General features: G+C 44.2%; 2 protein-coding genes across 2 annotated transcripts; both read left to right on the forward strand.

Moving 5' to 3' along the window:
* The first annotated feature begins 5915 nt into the window (after window positions 1-5915).
* On the forward strand, window positions 5916-9611 carry LOC135507041 (uncharacterized). Its single transcript, XM_064926554.1, has 5 exons — window positions 5916-5982; window positions 6538-6598; window positions 6737-6865; window positions 6965-9114; window positions 9281-9611. The coding sequence occupies exons 2-5, from the start codon at window positions 6560-6562 to the stop codon at window positions 9609-9611; spliced, it is 2649 nt and encodes an 882-aa protein (XP_064782626.1). The 5' UTR covers window positions 5916-5982; window positions 6538-6559.
* Window positions 9612-9627: 16 nt separating this feature from the next.
* LOC135507042 (sperm-associated antigen 5-like) lies at window positions 9628-16607 on the forward strand. Its single transcript, XM_064926555.1, has 17 exons — window positions 9628-9936; window positions 10050-10142; window positions 10259-10393; window positions 10539-10632; window positions 10776-10923; window positions 11032-11082; window positions 11915-12089; window positions 12302-12435; window positions 12633-12951; window positions 13029-13260; window positions 13469-13607; window positions 14054-14186; window positions 14474-14554; window positions 14718-14867; window positions 15172-15246; window positions 16043-16123; window positions 16446-16607. The coding sequence occupies exons 1-17, from the start codon at window positions 9628-9630 to the stop codon at window positions 16515-16517; spliced, it is 2421 nt and encodes an 806-aa protein (XP_064782627.1). The 3' UTR covers window positions 16518-16607.
* Window positions 16608-21210: the final 4603 nt, after the last annotated feature.

A 21210-nucleotide genomic window follows, 5' to 3' on the forward strand; every position in this document is an offset into this window, starting at 1 on the left:
CTTCGATGGGGTTTAAAGGTTTAACCGCGGTTGGCATCCAAAGTTAACGGTGCATTACCGCCACCAGCTGGACGGGGTATTAAATAAGAAACTATATAAACATTCCGGTGTTGTGCCGAAAAGCCCCCCTTGCCAGAATTCTCCACCCCTCTTCGCGTGGACGCGCACGCACTCAATTCTTCATTAGTGCGACTTCCTTGAACGCGCACGCACTCAGTTCTTCATTGCTGCGACTTGCTTGCTCGTTGAGATTTCTGATCACGTTCGGCTCCGTTTCATTTAATGGTTTATGTCGGTTTGATAGCGGAGGAGACACGAGTAATGTCTGCAGTTTTCGGTTTGGTTATTTGTCCACATGAGCTACCAAAATGATTCTGAAGTATGCCAGGCCTTGCAGTCGCAAAATGTTACTTTATTTATTTATTTTTATTTCACCTTTATTTAACCAGGTAGGCCAGTTAAGAACAAGTTCTCATTTACAACTGCGACCTGGCCAAGATAAAGCAACGCAGTGCGACACAAACAACACAGAGTTACACATGGGATAAACAAACATACAGTCAATAACACAATAGAAAAATCCATATGCAGTGTGTGCAAATGTATAAAGATTAGGAAGGTAAGGCAATAATTAGGCCATAGTGATGAAATAATTACAATTTAGCAATTAAACACTGGAGTGATAGATGTGCAGAAGATGAATGTGCAAGTAGAGATACTGGTGTGCAAAGGAGCAAAAATAATAATAATATTGGGATGAGGTAGTTGGGTGGGCTATTTACAGATGGGCTGTGTACAGGTGCAATGATCAGTAAGCTGCTCTGACAGCTGATGCTTAAAGTTAGTGAAGGAGATATAAGACTCCAGCTTCAGTGATTTTTTTTTTCAATTCATTCCAGCCATTGGCAGCAGAGAACTGAAAGGAGAGGCCAAAGGAGGAGTTGGCTTTGGGGGTGACCAGTGAAATATACCTGCTGGAGCGCATAGTACGGGTGAGTGCTGCTATGGTGACCAGTGAGCTGAGATAAGGCAGGGCTTTACCTAGCAAAAACTTATAGATGACATGGAGCCAGTGGGTTTGGCAACGAATATGAAGTGAGGGCCAGCCAACAAGAGCATGCTGAGTAGAATGTCGGAGGCTATTTTGTAAATGACATCGCTGAAGTCAAGGATAGGTAGGATAGTCAGTTTTATGAGGGTATGTTTTGCAGCATGAGTGAAGGATGCTTTGTTGCGAAATAGGAAGTCGATTCTAGATTTAATTTTGGATTGGAGATGCTTAATGTGAGTCTGGAAGGAGAGTTTACAGTCTAACCAGACACCTAGGTATTTGTAGTTGTCCACATATTTTAAGTCAGAACCGTCCAGAGTAGTGATGCTAGACGGGCAGGGCGGGTGCGGGCAGCAATCGGTTGAAAGGCATGCATTTAGTTTTACTTGCATTTAAGAGCAGTTGGAGGCCACGGAAGGAGTGTTTTATGGCGTTGAAGCTCGTCTGGCGGTTTGTTAATTAACACAGTGTCCAAAGAATAAGTGTCCAAAATAGAAGGGGGGGGGTTTCAAATAGCCTTATTTGCCTCAAGTCTGAATCTGTGAGTGACAGTAGGCTGTTGGAGATTAAGCAAACTGAACATGTGCCAGCCTAAATGGCATGATGCGCTGTTCCAAGTTGTCAAATAATTTTAGCATGTAAATCTTGGTGGGGCAAACTCAACCTTTTTGTAGATGCATTCCAGCAAAGCCACTACACAACACAACACTAAACAATACTTAACTCCACTATAACGTTGACAAACGGTGCCCACAAACTGTCCCAACAGCAAAGCTTTCTTTTCAGCACCATGGAGTGAATTAATCCTTACCACTGCTACACCTGCCTATCAACGGAGCCTTGTCTGGTATCGAAACAGTTCATTCAGCCTCATTTACTGCTTTAAAAAAACCTGCTGATATGGCTGCCTTGCTGAACAAATGTGGTTTCTACTGATAATTGAGATGTGCAAACTATGGCATAAGGGAACATTGAGCGGATAAGAGGCAATCTGTAATTTCGATTAAGACATTAATGAGCAAGCTAAAACAGACGTTGTCAAAAATCTATTTGTTCAGCACTTTTGAAATGTACAGCAACAGAATTCAGAACATGGGCCATTCTTATAGTATTTTCCCTGTACACCAAGTCAGAAGGGGGCATATAAGCTGACAATGAAAGCCCTTACAATATTTGATTATTACATTTTTCTAAAACAGTGTATAGGCTAAATGTGCACCACCAAGTCAGAACAGTAGGCTTTGTTTTGAGGGGAAAGGGACCAAATGACTAGGGTGAGGCACATGGGCTACTAACAGCTTACTACACAACATACACTTAGTATTACTTTCTTAGCTACAGTATACTTATCCCCCTGGCATAATACATAATTTATGCAGCAGTATACAATACATTTTTGGACTCACCGTTGTGCTGTGCTCACTTGAACAGGAAGGTGGCACTGGGGTCCTTCTTGTGGGAAGAATCTGTCATGAAACTTTCACCAAAGTCTGGCATTCTCTGGATTTATGGTGCTTTCAAGATAACTGGGAACTTGGAAAAGAGGAAGGTTGAATCATGACGTCAGGGATCTTCATGTCGGAGCTCTAGAAAGAGGCCAGAGTTCCCAACTTGGAATTCCAATTTGGAGCTCGTTTTTTCCCCGATCAGGGAGCCTCCTGTGACCAGTCTGGAGGTGCACTTCACCCCCCATGCAGAGAGAGAGCTGGGGGAGTTCCTTTTACCCCATCAGTGCAGGTAAGCCTATAGAATTCTCCCGAGCTGAGGTTGACTTGAGAGCTTTATTGCTTTTTAAAAGGACTGAGTTGTGCATTCATCCACCAGAGAGCTCCATTGTGGCGCCAATTGTTTTTGCAGCAGGTTTGTATAGATACCATTGCATCTCATGCCTAAACTATTCTACCAAATTAAAGTCAACGGTATTTAAAAAAAAGTAATGTTTCTCCGTCATCCATCTTGCCACAATTGTTAAAGTAGATCTATTTTCACTGGCTTCTTCCTCTATGAATGTCCCCGTTTCTCTAGAATCTCGTGACCAACCCAGGTTCCGGTTCCTGCGCGATCCATAGGAGACTGCGGCCGCCATTAAGGGGGGGTCCTATCTGCTGACCCCAGGTCAGTGTATTGGAGGAGCCGCTGTAAGAACAGACTCTTCTTCTTCACATTGGATATAGGCCAATATCAACAGTCTGATCAACTCTATGCGAAGAAGATGTGTTACGCTGCGTGAGGCAAATGGTCACACCAGATACTGACTGGTTTTCTGATCCACACCCCTACTTCTTTTTTAAAGTTATCTGTGACCAGCAGATGCATATCTGTATTCCCAGGAATGTCAAATCCATCAGATTAGGGCCTAATTTATTTATTTCAATTGACTGATTTCCATATATGAACTGTAACTCAGTAAAATCCTTGAAATTGTTATATGTTTTGATTTATATTTGTTTTAAAATTGTTTAATTAAAACATTGTTTTATTTTCCCTGTAAAGATAGAGTGCTTGTTGAAATGTTTGGTTATACCGTATGATCGTAACACTTTATTTTACTAAGTAAGTTACATTATAGAGCATTTATTCCAAGCACCTCTAGGCTGGGAGAGAGCACCTCAGTACACTGCAGTGCACACTATCACTTATCAGATGGAATCTTTACGGTTGAGTTCTGTTTAGTAATGGTAGTGAACACGCCTTTACTATCTAAGTTAGATTGTTGCACAGTTTTAATATCGACTCCGCTATGATAGGATATGGATTCCAAAATTGCTTCCAGTATTTCCCTTGACCTTTGTCAACCTCTCAGTTTTAGTAATCCAATGTCCAGTACAAAGTCTTTTAAACTCAGGGATTTATATTGGGAACTTAATTGCCATCTGTCTATATCCAGTGTGACAACAGTCTGTGGGATTGGTCAACTTGTCATTGTTGGATGGAGTGGAGTGGTGGGCCTTTCATTGTCTGGCATAGATTTACTACTAGAACCACTCCCCTTTCCAATAGCAACAGCAAATCGCTCTTTCACACTACTACTTTGTATTCTTGTGAGAGAGTGAGAGAGAGTTAGAGGCTCGGAGTAACACACACACAGTGGGTATTTTCGTTTGAGGAGACGCTGTTTTTAGGGTCAGCAAATTACAACAAATTAATTATGTGTTGTTAAATTGGATGTAAATAGTTCACTGAACAGAGAGAAAACAACTACGACTTCACCAGTTGACTTGAATTGCCCAGGAAGCAATGGGACCACTGAATCTCCACCAGGCTATATTAAAGGCTGACTTCATCCTAGCTAGAAGGCTAATCGAGGCTGGGGATAACGTCAACAGCAGGGATGAGGAGAGGAGGACCCCTTTAATGCTCTGCTGCCTCCATGATGGGGAGTCTTGGTCCCTCGGTGTAGCACGCATGCTCCTGATTCACAGAGGCCATGTGGGGCTCTGTGACCGCCACGGTCGAACCGCTCTGGTGTATGCGGTCTTGTACGGGCGTCTGGGTTTGGTTCGGCTGTTCCTCCAAGCGCTGGACTATGACCTGAACCACGTCGACAAGCACGGTCACATGGCTCTGTGGTACTCAGCTCAGGTAGGTAACGGTCCTATCAATGACCTGCTGCTGAAAACCATGAAGAAGTACTGTCTGAGCACTGACATATCTGAGGCCACAGTCCCCAGGCTTTGTGGTCATGATAAACCTGGTCAAGTTCTGGTCAAACACCAGACAGCAGTCCAGCAGAATGCCATTAATTGTGCCATTGACCACAAGGTCACAGGTCACCCGAAGCCACAGCCAGAGAAAGGTCTGCCTCCATTGTTCCGAAAGGACTTGCCTTACAAGCCCCTTCCAGAAACCCTATGGACAAAGAGGGAGAACTTCTATAAAACAGTGAAGCCACCAGAGGCAAAACCTGAGACAAAGAAGGCCTTGACTGGAGGGTCTAAGCAGAGGAAGGAAGGGAAGACAACCACCCCCTCCCCATCTAAGGACTGGAAGTTAGACATGAGGAGTCTAACCGAGGCCTTACTGGGTCAGATCAGCCTTTCCTACCGGCCCCAGGCCCAGCCCCGGCCTCCTTCCTCTCTCCTCCACCGCAGGAGGACACCTCGCTTGGGGGCCAGCCCCACTGTGGGGACCCTGCTCCACCAGCGCCGGGGGAAGGGAAGGAAGATGTCCCTGGACGCCATCAGCGATAGCCTGCTGAAAGAGAGGACGGCCATTGGCTCGTTCCGCCGCCAGTGCAGTGTGACCGTGATACCCATGATCAGGATGGGGCTGACAAGCAGGAGCTCCAGCACCACAGAGCTAGAGGGTAGGGGGAAGACAAGGGTCACTTCTAAACCACTGGTCAGGATCCAGGAGCTGAAAAAGTTCAGCTTCTCAGACAGAAATGAATGTATATTTTGCTTATCTGAAGGTTTATTGATGATGATGGAATATGGATGGTCATTTTTGTGTGATGGATTATTGTGCAGTATTCAATATATTGAAGTTTGCTGTGTCTGTATTAAAAAGTTAATATCAATCATCGAGTGGGACAGATGCAATGAGGGTTAGATGCAGTTGATACATCTGGCATTTCTGTAATCTCCCTAAAAGTTTGTTTTTGTATACAACTTGATTTGGAATGTTTGAATGTTAAGTCTTTTTTATGAAAATAAAATACAGTCTTATGAATAAAATTACTAAAATCCAGTATGGGCAGGACTGTGACTTCCATTGAATTTTGTCTTTGTGAACATGCAGCATATGAAACCTTTGAAAATAATACCATACACGAAACAAACACAACAGCAGGTGTCAGTAATGGGTAAAAGGCGACCCATAGATTTACGTCAAGGCGTTGGAGAGTTTACGTTTACGGTTTACAGCCAATAGCAGCGAACCTACTCATGTTTGAATGAAGAACAGGCGGTTGACGTTTACTCTTACAGCAGGTTTGTTTACTTCATTCAAAAACATTTTATTTAGCAAATATTTTAAGTAGCTGTTAATAATAACCATATGAAATAGCTCTGACTTTTATTTACAGCGCTTTGTAGCCGAATATTTTAAATCGGGTCACGACTCATAACGTTAGCCAGCTAACGTTATGGGATAACTCTAGCTAACGAACGTTACACAAATGTCCCCTTGAAACTCAAATTCTGCATGAGCTCTGTCATTTAACACAATGGATAATATGCTCAATGGTAGGCCTATTAGCTAATTTCAGTCAACGTTAATAACGTTATAGTTTCCATAGTTAACGTTAGTTACATAGTTACCTACATCAGGGGTGTATTAATTCCAGCGATTCTGTTGAAAAACGTTTATTAAACGGAACGAAACTGGGAGGGACTTACTTGAATTAGTCCAATAGACGTTTTGCAACTGAATCCGACCAATGAATACACCCCATCACTTTTATCTGAACGCTAACTAGCCAGGCAAGTTGGTAACAGTTCTGATATGGCTCCAACAATAATGCCAGGTTGTTTGTATTCTGACAGTAGCCCAGCCACGCAAGCCCTCATGTCCACGAGAAGATCGCATACATTTGGAGAGACCATGGTAAGATTTACATTTCACACATGTATTATGAAGTTACTGAACAGAACTTTCCACCATAATTGTGGATAGCAGTCACTAACATTAACTAGCTAAGTTGTTTATCAATAACTGGATGTTGGCTTCTCTCAATGCACCCAGCCTTCAAAAAGATCTGGAGAACGCACCCCATTGAGGTGTGTCCAGAATGAAATGCGCCATGTCTCAACCCCATCTTCTAGACTCAAATCGAGATCAGGGTCGGGCAGCAATATCCTCAAAACACCCAAGGTATGACGAACAGCCAAGCTATGGGCCTATGAATCCTGTTCACTGAACTGTTGTTTGAAATTTAAACTTCACCTTATACTTCTCCCATTCTCCCTACAGAATGATGCTGTGTTCATCTACACAGACCCGTTAACACATTGCCCTCCACCAGCTGAGGTCCTATGCTCTCCTAGTGTTCCAAAGCCCAGTGATAAAACTACTACCAGTGATACAGCTCCTACCACTGAGGGGACAGCTGTTGATACAAGCAGTGGACTTGGAGACATTACCTTCAAGTCCTTCATCTGTGCTGGGGGTGAGGTTGAGGTTTCAGAGCCCTCAAGGGTTGTAGACGAAACCATCCGGCTACCCAAGAATCAACTGAACATCTCTTCTCTTCCTGGCTATGACGATGAAAACACATGTCTCTCTGACAGTATGGTTACTCAATGCTGCGACAACCATGTGGATCACGTCTATTGTGATTTGGAAAGCGATTTGTCCACAACTAAAGCTGACCTGTCCTTTAATGGGGGTTCAAACGCCAGTCTTAGTGTTCCACAGTTCACCGATATAGCCCACATCACTGAGACTGTTACTGGCGGACAGGGAGATGTAACGTTTAAGTCTTTCATCTGCACCGGAGGGGAGGTGGAAGTTTCAGAGGCTTCCAGGGTGGCACTTGAGACTATACTCCTACCAACGGATCAGCCTGCAAACCACCATCAGCCATACAACGACAGTATATATCAAAGTGTAATAGTAGATGAGTTGGACATGCAGTCCATCGAAGATCACGCAGATCACCTCTATTGTAATGTGGCCTCTAGTGCACACCTTTCCTTCAAAGAACCTACACATTGTAGTACTATGAAATCCATAGAGATGGCACATACCAATGAAGAGTCAACTGGTGTTCAAAATGCCACTGGCGGACAAGGACATGTGACATTCAAATCCTTCATCTGCACTGGGCTTGAGGTTGAAGTCTCAGAGTCCACCAGAGTGTCTGAAGACACTATCCTCCTACCTGAGAATCAGACTGTGACCAGTCATCTACCGTACAACGACAGGGTCAACCCAAACATCATAGAGGAGCAGTCCTCCGATCATGCAAAACACCCTTACAGCCATGTGGAAAGTGAAGGTGCCGTGTGGAAAGCGGACACCGCTGCCATCAGTGAACCCTCAATGGGAAATGCATCCTTAAGGTCATTGAAGGACCTGGATGATGTCACCTGTCAGCTTTTCCCTGAAGGCCCCAAACAGGGTTCTTCTCCTCAGGATGAAGACAGCGCCGTGGTTCCAGCTATACAGTTGGAAACTGACCGCTCCCATTGCAATGAGTTTGGAGCCTCGGCCAGGAGCTCCACACCTGTAGATGAGGACAACCCATCGATAGTCTCTCACTCCCATTCTCATGGTTCAATGCAGGAGTCCAGTGGGGCCACAGACAGCGCGCTGGGTTCAAGCAGTAACGCTCCTCTTCTCTCCAACACTACAGACAAAGCGAGCTCTGAGAACATTGCTGACATGTTGACTGAGCTACCCAAGATCCCCTCTGTAGTGACGTGTGCCGGTGGTGGTGATGCTTTACAGTTTGAGATCTTCAGCCCCGTTCTTAGCACTACCCCCATGACCAGAAGAAGGGGCATTCAGAAATCGTCTTTCGCCCAAATGGAGGATTCCGCTCTGGAAAACGGTAGGGGTTGTGTCCTCAACTCTGCTGAGGGTAGCTCCGTTGTCCCCGCCAACCCAGACAGCCGACTCTGGGCGGCCGTCCTGGAGAGCCCCATGCCTCTGCCCAAGTTCAACTCGACGGCAGTGGGTGCTGCATCGACCTGCAAGCCCCCTCCTCCTCCAGACCCAGTCACAGAGACTGTGGAGACGAGGCCAGAAGTGGATGTACCTCAAGTAAAATCCCAACCCAAGGTGGAGAAAGTAAAGATGGGTCTTTTTGATCATTTACCAAGGTTGGTTTGTGAGGAGCCCTTTCAGCAGCAACTCATCCAGATGGCCCAATTCCTTATCCTGGCATCGGGCAAGATGGACCCTGTTAGCAACCCTGCCCTAGCCCCTACACCCGCTCCCGCCCCTCCTGTAGTGGAAACTACAGCGGGGACCGTGGCTGTGGAGTGCCACAGCATGTGTGTTGGGACCACTCCAGTGAGGCGGGCAGACCGCAGTGCCAACACCTCTGGTCAGTTTGAGAGGAAGAGGGAGTTCCTTGTGTCTGACGCCTGCACCAGCACCGAGACTCTGCTCTGGAAGTGAGTAATGGCCTGTGTGTTTTTGTGAGTGAGAACTCTGTCAAATGTTCTGTGTTTATGTAATATGAACCATGTAAATATTGTTTTTTGGTGTTTGTCTGAGAGAAGTGTTCACAAGTATTTCCCGTGTGTGGTATGAGAACTGACTATTTTCTCTCTGTGTCAGTCTGGCCCCTGGGAGCCTGTGTGGGGTCCCCAGACAGGAGCTGGAGCAGAGGCTGACCTCCACTCTCATCATGGTGGAGGCCCTGGTGCAGCAGCTGTGCACAGCCAGGGGACAGAGCCACTCTAGGGGCCCCGGGCCCTCAGAATTCAGGGACAAGCTGGTCCAGACCGACCACACTGAACTCAGCCAGACGGTAACCTACAAAGACCTGTATGTGACGGCCCTGGAGAGGATCAAGGAGCTAGAACTGGACCCGACCACTCTACAGAATCTGCTCCACAGCATGCAGGACACCAGGAGCACCATGACAGCCCTTGAATGGAGACACTGAGGCTGCTCTCAGCAGCATGAGGCAGATAAGAGACCTGGTTAAAGAGGACCAGGAGAGCCTGGTTACACGGTATGGTCAAATGAAGTCCCTTTATGAGAAGTGCAAGGAGACCCAGGGCAGGATGGTGCAGAAGGTCAGAGACACCCTGCAGCAGAGAGAGGACATGAGGAGACGGATGGAGGAGGCTTTTACCGCCAAGGACGCAGCCTTCAGTGTAACTGAGCAGCTAAGGGCTCACTGTGCCGTGCGTATCTCTGAGCTGGAGGAGAGTGTGGGATCTCACCAGGAGCTGATGGCTGCCCTGAACAAGACCTACCCAGAACAGGTACCCCACACAGTCTGAGGTCAGGGCTCGAGGCAATCGCCTGGTTCCCGGCTTCTGCTTATTTTGGTGCTGTGTATTTGTTTTCCCGTGCTCATGTGTGTGTCCTTACTCAGATTGCATTGAACAAGGCCTACGTGGAATCCCTCAACTCTGCATCTGAGCTCTTGAGAGGAACCATGAGCGATAACGACAGTCTGCATCAAGAGGTATGTCTTAACCTGGAGGCTACATTGTCTTGTCAGGAAAGAAAAGACATCCAAACAGTTGCAATGTGTTGTTTTGTTCTGTACGACGTGTGTGTAAGATGTCATATTCTCCCCAGCTGAAAACAGCCAGGCGTCTCCTCCAGAGGACAACTCCTATACTGGTGAAGCTGAATGAGAAAGCAGCCAACGCTATAGGAGAGAGAGACCAGCACCTCTCAGAGAGAGACCAAGCTGTGGAGGAGAGAGAGCAGGTCTGACCTCCCTATTCTCTCTCTCATCTCCCACAACTCAATGTCTCTACTGCCTGTTCTATTTGCTCTGTTCTCTGTTATCTTCTGCAACTCGTCTCTCCACAATGTTATGGCTTCATTCCAATGGCTCACTTCTACATGACAGATCCAAGAGGAACTGGACCAAACCAACGTGAGTCTCCAAGATGCCAGACAGGAGGTTGGGGACATGAATCTGCAGGCCACCATCATCAATTCAGGTAGGGATTGAAACAAACCATTGAAAATAGCATTTGAGTTTCAAGTGTTATTGTGGTAAGTTTAAAAATAAGTGCTGATATGTTTATAATCTAGCATTGTCATTCTCTCTCCCTCTTGCTCTCCCGCCTTCTCCCTCTCTCAGAGTTGGGTGTTCTGCGTCAGAAGCTGAGTGAGGGAGAAGAGGAGCGAGTTCAGCTGGAGAGGAAGGTCACGGAGCTGTCTGCCACCGTCTCATCTACCCTGGCCTCCTATGCCTTCCTAGAGCAGGCCCTGGCTGCAGAGTCCACCAAGTCAGTTCAAAGTTCACTCTAAGCTGTTATGGTGCTTAAACTATGGCAGTTGTCAATTAAACATATTTTTATATATATAGAAAAATAACCTTAACTTTCTTATTTCAGGTTGCAACAGTCATGGCAAGAAGTCCAGCAAGCTACCGACAGGGCCAACCAGTAAGTGAACTCCGTTACCTCATTTCTCTGATCATCACTACTATTTAAACCTGTATTTTACCATTGAAATGGGCTATTTGGATGTATTTTTCTGTTTAGCCCCATCACATTGCAGCTATAAAGATGATTTAACATGAACTAAGACACACATACCTTTTGCTATTTGTAATCAATAATGCACATTGGTTTAACTATTAAGGCATGTTTAGCCATTATATATATTTTTTCATTAAACATTATTTTGAACGGGTAAATTTGTTTTTGTGTTCTGGTCATTAGTTATTTTCTCATGTTTTGATCCAGTCGTTAATTAGAATCATTCTTTTCATTCCGCGATGCTATGCTAAACAAATCATTGGCATGTAGCTAGCTAGTAGAGATTCAATGATGAGATACAAGAACTGAAATAAATAATGATTTATTAAATATCCAATAGGCCTACATAGGCAGCACTGCACTGGTTAAGGAATGAATGGAATTCTGACTGTTTCCATGGTGAATTATTAGTTTTGTGTTCAAGCCTACTGGCACAGGAGAAATCCATGTTTAAAATGATACATTGTTGCAAGGTCATAGAGGCAGACAGGTCGTTTTATACAACCCCTAACTGTTGCAAACCAAATAGTAGCATGGAAAACTAATGTGGAGATGCTTTTTTTACCCCGAGTGATATAAAGTTTATGGATTTCCCGCCTGGGCTGCAGGACAGTGGAATTAGCACATGCTATTTTGTGGGAGGAGTTGTCCAACAACTCTCGCATAGCAACCAATCAGCATCCAGGATCCAAACAACCCGTTTTATAACATTTCATTGAACCCCTCCTGTGTCCAGGTTGGAGGGTGCGTTGGTCCAGTCAGAGCAGCGTGTATGTGAGCTGTCCCAGGCTCTGGCCCACAGCGAGGAGCAGCTGAGCCAGCTGCAGAGCCACTCCCACAGCCAGAGCCTGCAGCTGCAGAAGCTCCATGAAGTGCACGTGCAGCTCAACAGCATGATGGAGATGAACGAGGTCGGTGGACCTCTGGATATCTCTACAGTACTGTATGTGGTGGTGCTCTCTCTTGCTTTGAGTTCCTCTACCTTTTTGTATCTTTCTCTGTTCCTTACCAGTCTCTCTCTTTCTTTTACTCTGTAGAGCTCCCTCTCTTCCTGTGTGCTGATCCTAAACTCAGCTGTGGTGAGTGCTGTGTGTAACAGCTCTGTTCCTCCTCCCCTGTGTAGTTCCTACAGATGGAGAATGATATGGCCAGGGAGCAGGTGGTGGAGAGTGAGAGGACCCTCCGGGCTAACCTACAGGGGCTCAGGGAGAGGAACATCCAGTGTGAGGACCTGAAAGGGGCCCTCAGCCACCTCCAGTAAGACCCAGTACCACTCACTGTGGAGTCATAGTACATTTAGTTATTAGACGTTATTTATTTTTAATGAGTTGAGCTGTGATGAGTTCTGGGGTGTGTGTGTGGGAGTGGGGATGTCTCATATGACTACATGGGACGTGGTTATTACAAACAATTGAACAATTGTCTTTAGCTGATTTTGTGTGTGTGTGTGTCAGGGCTGAGAGGGAGGCTTTGCAGGCAGAGCTGGAGGACAGTCAGGCCAGAGCCCAGTCAGTCCAATTGGACCTGGTAGAGCAGCTAGCCCAGGCTGTTACTGACGTCACCCTGCTACACCACACACTGAGACGACTGACCAACGATGTTCACACTGCTCTGACCACCAAGGTAATCACACACACCCTGTTACACCACACACTGAGACGACTGACCAACGATGTTCACACTGCTCTGACCACCAAGGTAATCACACACACCCTGTTACACCACACACTGAGACGACTGACCAACGATGTTCACACTGCTCTGACCACCAAGGTAATCACACACACTGCACACACCCTGTACCAGTCCATAGAAGACTCAGTCTGTTGTGATGTGTGGCGTTATTTCAGAAGCCAGAGGTCTGTGGTAAAGATGAGGTGTTCCAGCCCTCCCTCCATGTTGAGCGTCATCCCTCCACCTCCTTCGTGGACAGCATCATGGTGGCCATCACCACTGACCTGGCCCAGGTCAATGACACACATCCCCCCTTAGACATGACAGATGAACCACAAGCTGAAGGGTTGGGCAGCGAGACCAGCGCCTTCACTCGCCTCGCACCCATCACTCCTAAGAAGTGTCAGGGTGAGGCCTCCATCGCATCTCCCCAGGGGGGTTGCTGGTAGCCCCAGGGGCTATCTGGGTTCTGTAAAGTCTGTGTTCTTATTGAACAAGTTCGTAGCACCTTCACTGTTTCAAAACGTTTAGTACCTACTGGACACAACCCATTTGTTTGTCTGTATTGATGTGTCCTGGGACCAGTCACTAAATGCTCTCCCTTTCTGGTCTCCAGTGGTGCCTCCAGGGGAGGAGCAGAGTAGCGTGGTGGAGCTGCTAGCAGACCTGGCTAACACAGTCTCTGAGCTCAGCTCCACCATCACACAGCTACGACAGAGCAAGGACACCGAGCAGGAGGCACTGAACAACACCATGTAAGCACTGTGACGTGTGTGGCATTTATTTTGTGTTGAGATGTGAAGCTTACAATTTCTTCTTTAAGCATTCAATTATTTACTGTTTTATTTACCTTTCTGGTCACCATAAGTCAGTGTTTCCCAACTCCAGCCCTCCAGTAACCCCAACTCCACACATTGTTGTAGCCCCGGGCAAACACACCTGAACTCGTTGAGGGCTTGATGATTAGTTGAAGTTGAATCCAGTGTGGGAAACACTGCCTGCCCTATGTCAAGTTCCATCATATTAGGGTTAAACCCATTGTTTCCCAAACTCTGTCCTCGGGACCCTAAGGGGGGCACATTTTGGTTTTTGCCTTAACACTACACAGTTGATTCAAATAATCAACTAATCATCACACTTTGGTGCACAGGGTTTGGGATACGCTGAGTAAACCTAACCAATAATTGTGTTGCGATACCAGCTGTGGGCTGCAGGGGGAGCAGCAGGCCCAGGCCCACAGACACAGGGCTGAGGTATCCGAGCTGAGGGGCCAGCTGAGCCGCCTCCAGACCCAGCTAGGCCGGGACCAGGTGGCTCTACAGAACAAGGCCCAGGTGAGACATTACACTGCTCTCAGATCAGACCATACAGCTAAAAACACCAGTTTTAGTTACATTTAACTTCTTACCTGTGTTAACCTCTGTATTTATGAGCATATTGGCAAAGTGCTGCCAATACATGCGCATTATAGAATATTTTACTGAGCAATCTACACATTTTTTATTACTTTCTTGGCTACAGGACATGAGACATGTCCGATTACTTGACTGACATGGTATTTTGGTGAATAGTGGTCTGTGTTACTGAGGCTGAACCCAGGTCATTTGTTCTGTTTTACCAGGAGGTAGACACTATGAAGAGGATCTGCAGCGAAGTGAATGAGGCCAGGGAGTTTCTTTACAAGCACAAATCTGAGAAGAAAGTAAGGGACTATCAGTTTTTCGACCAAAAAATACTGTCTGCATTCGATTTATTTCATCTTCCTATAAGTTCTTAGGCAACATTTTATTCTCGTGTGAATTGTCACCTATATGCCATGATGTGCTTCCATTTAGCCTATATTACATTGCTGCTATGTTCTGTAGGAGCTGCGTAGGGAGGTGGCAGACCTGCGCCGTTCACTGCACCAATCACAGGTGGAGTCCCAGGCTCTAAGGGACGAGCTAAAAAAGACCGGTAACCAATCAGCACACAGCATGCATTCCATGGATGACAAGATCCGCCTACTGAAAGAGGTACAATCCAGACCCTAGGTTGCCTGTTATCCCTGTAAGAACTGCTAGAGCTACCCTACGGTGTCCATGTCTCTGCTGTCCCCACAGCTAGACACTGGGCATTCTGCGCAGAATATTTAGATCTGAACGCGCCACAGCGCCCCTACATGACCCAACCTTGGCTTGTTTTAAATTGGCCACAATTAAATCTCAAATACATCCCCTCACACCAACCCTGCAGCCTTGAAAGACCAAGCAATCCTCTCCCTCCAACACTAGTTGTCTTTGACAGGCAGTAGGACCTTAAACACTGTCTTCACCACAGGTGGAAAGACTAAAGAGGACTCTGTTGGAAGCTGAGGAAGGAAGAGCAAAGCTTCTGGAGAGAGCCAAGAGACATGTAAGTGTCTATACGATCTATACACAAGTGTGTCACCCCGCCTCTGATTTGGTCAACATTTGAGGGATGGACCTAGAGAAATGGAACCACTCTCAAATTCCTATGCAGAGCTATGGATGCATCTCCATATATTATATCAAAATTATAGTTGTAACCATGTTATGGGGCTATAAAGTGTTGTACATTTACAATGTTTACAAACATTGGAGTAAAACAAGCTTATATTCTGGGTTCTGATTGGGTGTGACAGTTGAACTAAGCTCATGAGTCATTTATATAAGTTATATTCTTCAAGAATCAATGGGTGTGTATAATTAATTTATAAGTCCAAAAATGGATGTTGCAACTAAGGATTCCAGCTTTAAGGAAAGCACTTCAAGTCGGAAGTTTACTTACACTTAGGTTGGAGTCATTTAAAACTAATTTTTCAACCACTCCACAAATTTCTTGTTGTTTTGGCAAGTCGGTTAGGACATCTACTTTGCATGACACCAAGTAATGTTTCCAACAATTGTTTACAGACAGATTATTTCACCCACTGGGAATGTAATGAAAGAAATAAAAGCTGAAATAAATAATTGTCTCTACTATTATTCTGACATTTCACATTTTTAAAATAAAGTGGTGATTCTAACTGACATAAGACAGGGAATTTTTACTAGGATTAAATGTCAGGAATTGTGAAGAACTGAGTTTAAATGTATTTGCCTAAGGTGTATGTAAACTTCCGACTTCAACTGTAAGTGGTATCCAATGCACAAGTCACCATCTTCAATGTTCCCCTCTATCTCTGCAGCAAATGATCCACGACACCAACCAGAAGAAAGTGGAGAAGGAACTTCGAGTCCTTGACGATATGATTGAGACGGTCAGAAAGGTGAGTACAGGGATATACCTTTTTCTGTTTGAAATTTAACGGTAGAGTCAGCGATATGACATAGATGTTGAAAGTAAACATTTCCACAATAACTAAGAGCACTAAAGAGCGAGGCTCCACTTCTGCCAAGTTGTAAAAGTGTGATGCGATTCCGTGCACATGCGCAAATACTGTGTGAGAGTGAAGTCTTGCAATTTGCTCATCTCAGTATCTGCAGTGCTGCTCGTGGCAACCTTTAATAAAAATGGTCATATTCATATGTGTTACTTGGTGTATATTGATAGTTTGGCATTAAACCTTTTTTCCTTTTCTTTCTATACAGACATTGTCTTCTGTTCCTGACGTTGTCAAGAACTGCAAAGAACTCAAGACTCTCGTCGAATATCTTGGTTAATGTCATATTATAAACTAGTTTTAATCAGTTCTGTTTTTTAAAATGTTTTCTTAAACCTATTTGTACAAATAAAAAAATCTGGTAACACGTCTAAGTAGTTTTGATGGAATTTATTTATGTTAACTGTATTGTAAACGTTTACAGCATTACAATTTACAGCCGAACACTTCTGTAATTGCAAACGGTATCAAATTTAGTCATCTTAATATTATAGAGCGTTCTGGTTTGATAGACTTGGAACACTCAATGAAATGATTCCAACTGCTCTCCACTAAGTTTTTTTTGTTATTTTAAAAATCTAAACTTCCCTGATCCACCTCTACGCAGACGACACTATTCTATATACTTTCGGCCCGTCATTGGACACTGTGCTATCTAACCTCCAAACGAGCTTCAATGCCATACAACACTCCTTCCGTGGCCTCCAACTGCTCTTAAACGCTAGTAAAACCAAATGCATGCTTTTCAACCGATCGCTGCCTGCACCCGCATGCCCGACTAGCATCACCACACTGGATGGTTCCGACCTTGAATATGTGGACACCTATAAGTACCTAGGTGTCTGGCTAGACTGCAAACTCTCCTTCCAGACCCATATCAAACATCTCCAATCGAAAATCAAATCAAGAGTCGGCTTTCTATTCCGTAACAAAGCCTCCTTCACTCATGCTGCCAAGCTTACCCTAGTAAAACTGACTATCCTACCGATCCTCGACTTCGGCGATGTCATCTACAAAATTGCTTCCAACACTCTTCTCAGCAAACTGGATGCAGTTTATCACAGTGCCATCCGTTTTGTCACTAAAGCACCTTATACTACCCACCACTGCGACTTGTATGCTCTAGTCGGCTGGCCCTCGCTACATATTCGTCGCAAGACCCACTGGCTCCAGGTCATCTACAAGGCCATGCTAGGTAAAGCTCCGCCTTATCTCAGTTCACTGGTCACGATGGCAACACCCACCCGTAGCACGCGCTCCAGCAGGTGTATCTCACTGATCATCCCTAAAGCCAACACCTCATTCGGCCGCCTTTCGTTCCAGTACTCTGCTGCCTGTGACTGGAACGAATTGCAAAAATCGCTGAAGTTGGAGACTTTTATCTCCCTCACCAACTTCAAACATCAGCTATCTGAGCAGCTAACCGATCGCTGCAGCTATACATAATCTATTGGTAAATAGCCCACCCATTTTCACCTACCTCATCCCCACAGTTTTTATTTATTTACTTTTCTGCTCTTTTGCACACCAATATCTCTACCTGTACATGATCATCTGATCATTTATCACTCCAGTGTTAATCTGCAATATTGTAATTATTCGCCTACCTCCTCATTGTATATAGACTCCCCTTTTTTTCTACTGTGTTATTGACTTGTTAATTGTTTACTCCATGTGTAACTCTGTGTTGTCTGTTCACACTGCTATGCTTTATCTTGGCCAGGTCGCAGTTGCAAATGAGAACTTGTTCTCAACTAGCCTACCTGGTTAAATAAAGGTGAAATAAAAAAAGAATGGAGTTGGTTTGAAATGTTTCTGGGTTTTCCATGAAAGTACATTCACACATTGTATTTATGTACAGTTTACAAGTATGGCTACATCAATGTTTCTCTCACTTTTCTACATTACTGGATTGATGGATTGACATTACAATGATGTAAAGTGGAATTCATTTTGGGTGTTAAAAAAACGAACATCGCCAAAGATCTACTTTTCAATGCTTTATAATTTGTTATCCCACTGACAACGACAGAGGCTTCCTTGTTAAGTGTTGACAGAGCATGCAGTTATAGCCTAATTGGTGGTTGGCAAAATCGACGTATTACAACGGTTTCATAAATCTTTAGACAAGTAAAATCATATTTGACAATTAGGTCATTTCTTGATGTTGCACTCTGAAATGTCATCTAAATCATTCCTGTCTGCCATGCTCCTCGTCGTTTCTGCTTGGCTGCTTTTCAATACGACTAATTTCCTTTGATATACACCGTCTCTAAATCACGTGCTGTCCGACACTGTTCTCAATTAGATGTAACAAATACCTAAGACGTGAGTTGCTGTCGGCTCCAAGGAACGTATCCCACAGTCTATCCAGATGGATTTGTGATATTCACTTTATATTTGATTACCAGTAGGATATTAGAATTTGTATTGTCAAAAGGACTTGATATTTGAGAAGTTTCACTAATTTAAGTTATCTGCAGATTTATTTTGACTAACTTCACCCATTTAGATTCACTTAATGCATGACGAATATAGTCAATGTGTCTATCAACAACTACATGTCGGTACAGAGCCTTCAAAGTATTCGTACCCCTTGACATTTTCCACATTTTGTTGTGTTAGTCTGAATTTAAAATGGATTACGTTGGGATGTTTCACTGGCCTACACACAATACCCCATAATGGCAAAGTGGAATTATGTTTTTAGAAATGTTTACAAATTAAAATGACAAGCTGAAATGTCTTGAGTCAATAAGTATTCAAGACCTTTGTTAGGGCAAGCTTAAATACGTTCAGGAGTAAATATTTGCTTAACAAGTCTTAAGTTGCATGGACTCACTCTGTGTGCAGTAATAGTGTTTAACATATTTTTTAATGAATACATCTCTGTACCCCATACATAGAATTATCTGTAAGGTCCCTCAGTCAAGCATGAATTTCAAACATGGATTGAACCACACACACCAGGGAGGTTTTCCAATGCCTCACAAAGAAGGGAACCTATTGGACGATGGGTAAAAAAACAGGAAGCAGAATATCCCTTTGAACATGGTGAACGTATTAATTACACTTTGGATGGTGTATCCATACACTCAGTCACTACAAAGATACAGGTGTCCTTCCTTACTCAGTTGCAGGAGAGGAAAGAAACCGCTCAAGGATTTCGTCATGAGGCTAATTGTGACTTTAAAACAGTTTAATGGCTGTGATAGGAGAAAATTGAGGCTGGGTCAACATTGTAGTTACTCCACAATACTAACCTAAATGACAGAGTGAAAAGAAGGAAGCCTGTAAAGAATATAATATTCCAAAACATGCATCCTGTTTGCAATAAGGCACTAAAAGTAAAACTGCAAGAAATGCTGAATTTTGTCCTGAATGTAAAGGGTTATGTTTGTGGCAAATCCAACAACACATTACTGAATACCACACTTATTTTTTTCAAGCATGGTGGTGGCTGCATTATGTTATGTGTATGCGTGTCTGCAAGAACTAGGGAGTTTTTTTTAGGATAAAAAGAAACAGAGCTAAGCACAGGCAAAATCCTAGAGGAAAACCTGGTTCTGTCTGCTTTCCAACAGACACTGGGAGACCAATTCACCTTAAAACAGGACAATAACCTAAAACACAAGGCCAAATATACACTGGAGTTGCTTACCAAGACAACATTGAATGTTCCTGAGTGGCCTAGTTACAATATTGACTTATCGCCTTGAAAATCTATGGCAAGATTGAAAATGGCTGTCGAGCAATGATCAACAACCAACTTGACAGAGCTTGAAGAATTTTAAAAAGAATAATGTGCAAATATTGTACAATCCAGGTGTGAAAAGCTCTTAGACTTACCCAGAAAGACTCACAGCTGTAATCGCTGCCAAAGATGATTCAAACATGTATTGACTCATATATTGACTTTGTTGTATTTCTTTTTCAATACATTTTCCAAAATGTCTAAAAACATTGTCATTTTGGGGTATATTGAATTCAGGCTGTCATGGCTTTAGAAGCTTCTGATAGGCTAATTGACATCATTTGAGTCAATTGGAGGTGTACCTGTGGATATATTTCAAGGCCTACCTTCATCCTTAGTGCCTCTTTGCTTGACATCATGGGAGAATCAAAAGAAATCAGCCAAGACCTCAGAAAAATAATTGTAGACTTCCACAAGTCTGGTTCATCCTTGGGAGCAATTTCCAAATGCCTGAAGATACCACGTTCATCTGTACAAAGAATAGTACACAAGTATAAACACCATGGGACCACACAGCCGTCAAACTGCTCAGCGAGGAGACGCGTTCTGTCTCCTAGAGATGAACATACTTTGGTGCGAAAAGTGCAAACTGCACATGGGGACAAAGATCGTACTTTTTGAGAAATGTCCTCTGGTCTGATAAAACAAAAATATAACTGTTTGGCCAAAATGACCATCGTTATGTTTGGAGGAAAAAGGAGGAGGCTTGCAAGCCGAAGAACACCATCCTAACCGTGAAGCACGGGGGTGGCAGCCTCATGTTGTGGGGGTGCTTTGCTGCAGGAGGAACTGGTGCACTTCACTAAATAGATGGAATCATGAGGAAAGAAAATTATGGGGATATATTGAAGCAACATCTCAAGACATCAGTCAGGAAGTTAAAGCTTGGTCGCAAATGGGTCTTCCAAATGGACGATGACCCCAAGCATACTTCCAAAGTTGTGGCAAAATGGCTTAATTAAGGACAACAAAGTCAAGGTATTGGAGTGGCCATCACAAAGCCCTGACCTCAATCCTACAGAAAATTTGTGGGCAGAACTGAAAAAGCGTGTGCGAGCAAGGAAGCCTCCAAACCTGACTCAGTTACACCAGCTCTGTCAGGAGGAATGGGCCAAAATTCATCCAACTTATTGTGGGAAGCTTGTGGAAGGCTACCCAAAACGTTTGACCCAAGTCAAACAATTTAAAGGCAATGCTACCAAATACTAATTGAGAGTAT

The sequence above is a fragment of the Oncorhynchus masou genome, chromosome 20, assembly GCF_036934945.1.
Source record: "Oncorhynchus masou masou isolate Uvic2021 chromosome 20, UVic_Omas_1.1, whole genome shotgun sequence".
Taxonomy (NCBI): domain Eukaryota; kingdom Metazoa; phylum Chordata; class Actinopteri; order Salmoniformes; family Salmonidae; genus Oncorhynchus; species Oncorhynchus masou.

Excerpts from the sequence above, each read along its gene's own strand:
- LOC135507041 (XM_064926554.1), top strand. The coding sequence starts at position 6,560 with ATGTCCACGAGAAGATCGCATACATTTGGAGAGACCATG. Across the intron at positions 6,599-6,736 it reads ATACATTTGGAGAGACCATG|CCTTCAAAAAGATCTGGAGA; the intron begins GTAAGATTTACA and ends CAATGCACCCAG. Across the intron at positions 9,115-9,280 it reads ACCGAGACTCTGCTCTGGAA|TCTGGCCCCTGGGAGCCTGT; the intron begins GTGAGTAATGGC and ends TCTCTGTGTCAG.
- LOC135507042 (XM_064926555.1), top strand. The coding sequence starts at position 9,628 with ATGAGGCAGATAAGAGACCTGGTTAAAGAGGACCAGGAGAGCCTGGTT. Across the intron at positions 10,924-11,031 it reads CTGGCTGCAGAGTCCACCAA|GTTGCAACAGTCATGGCAAG; the intron begins GTCAGTTCAAAG and ends TTCTTATTTCAG. Across the intron at positions 14,868-15,171 it reads AGATCCGCCTACTGAAAGAG|GTGGAAAGACTAAAGAGGAC; the intron begins GTACAATCCAGA and ends TCTTCACCACAG.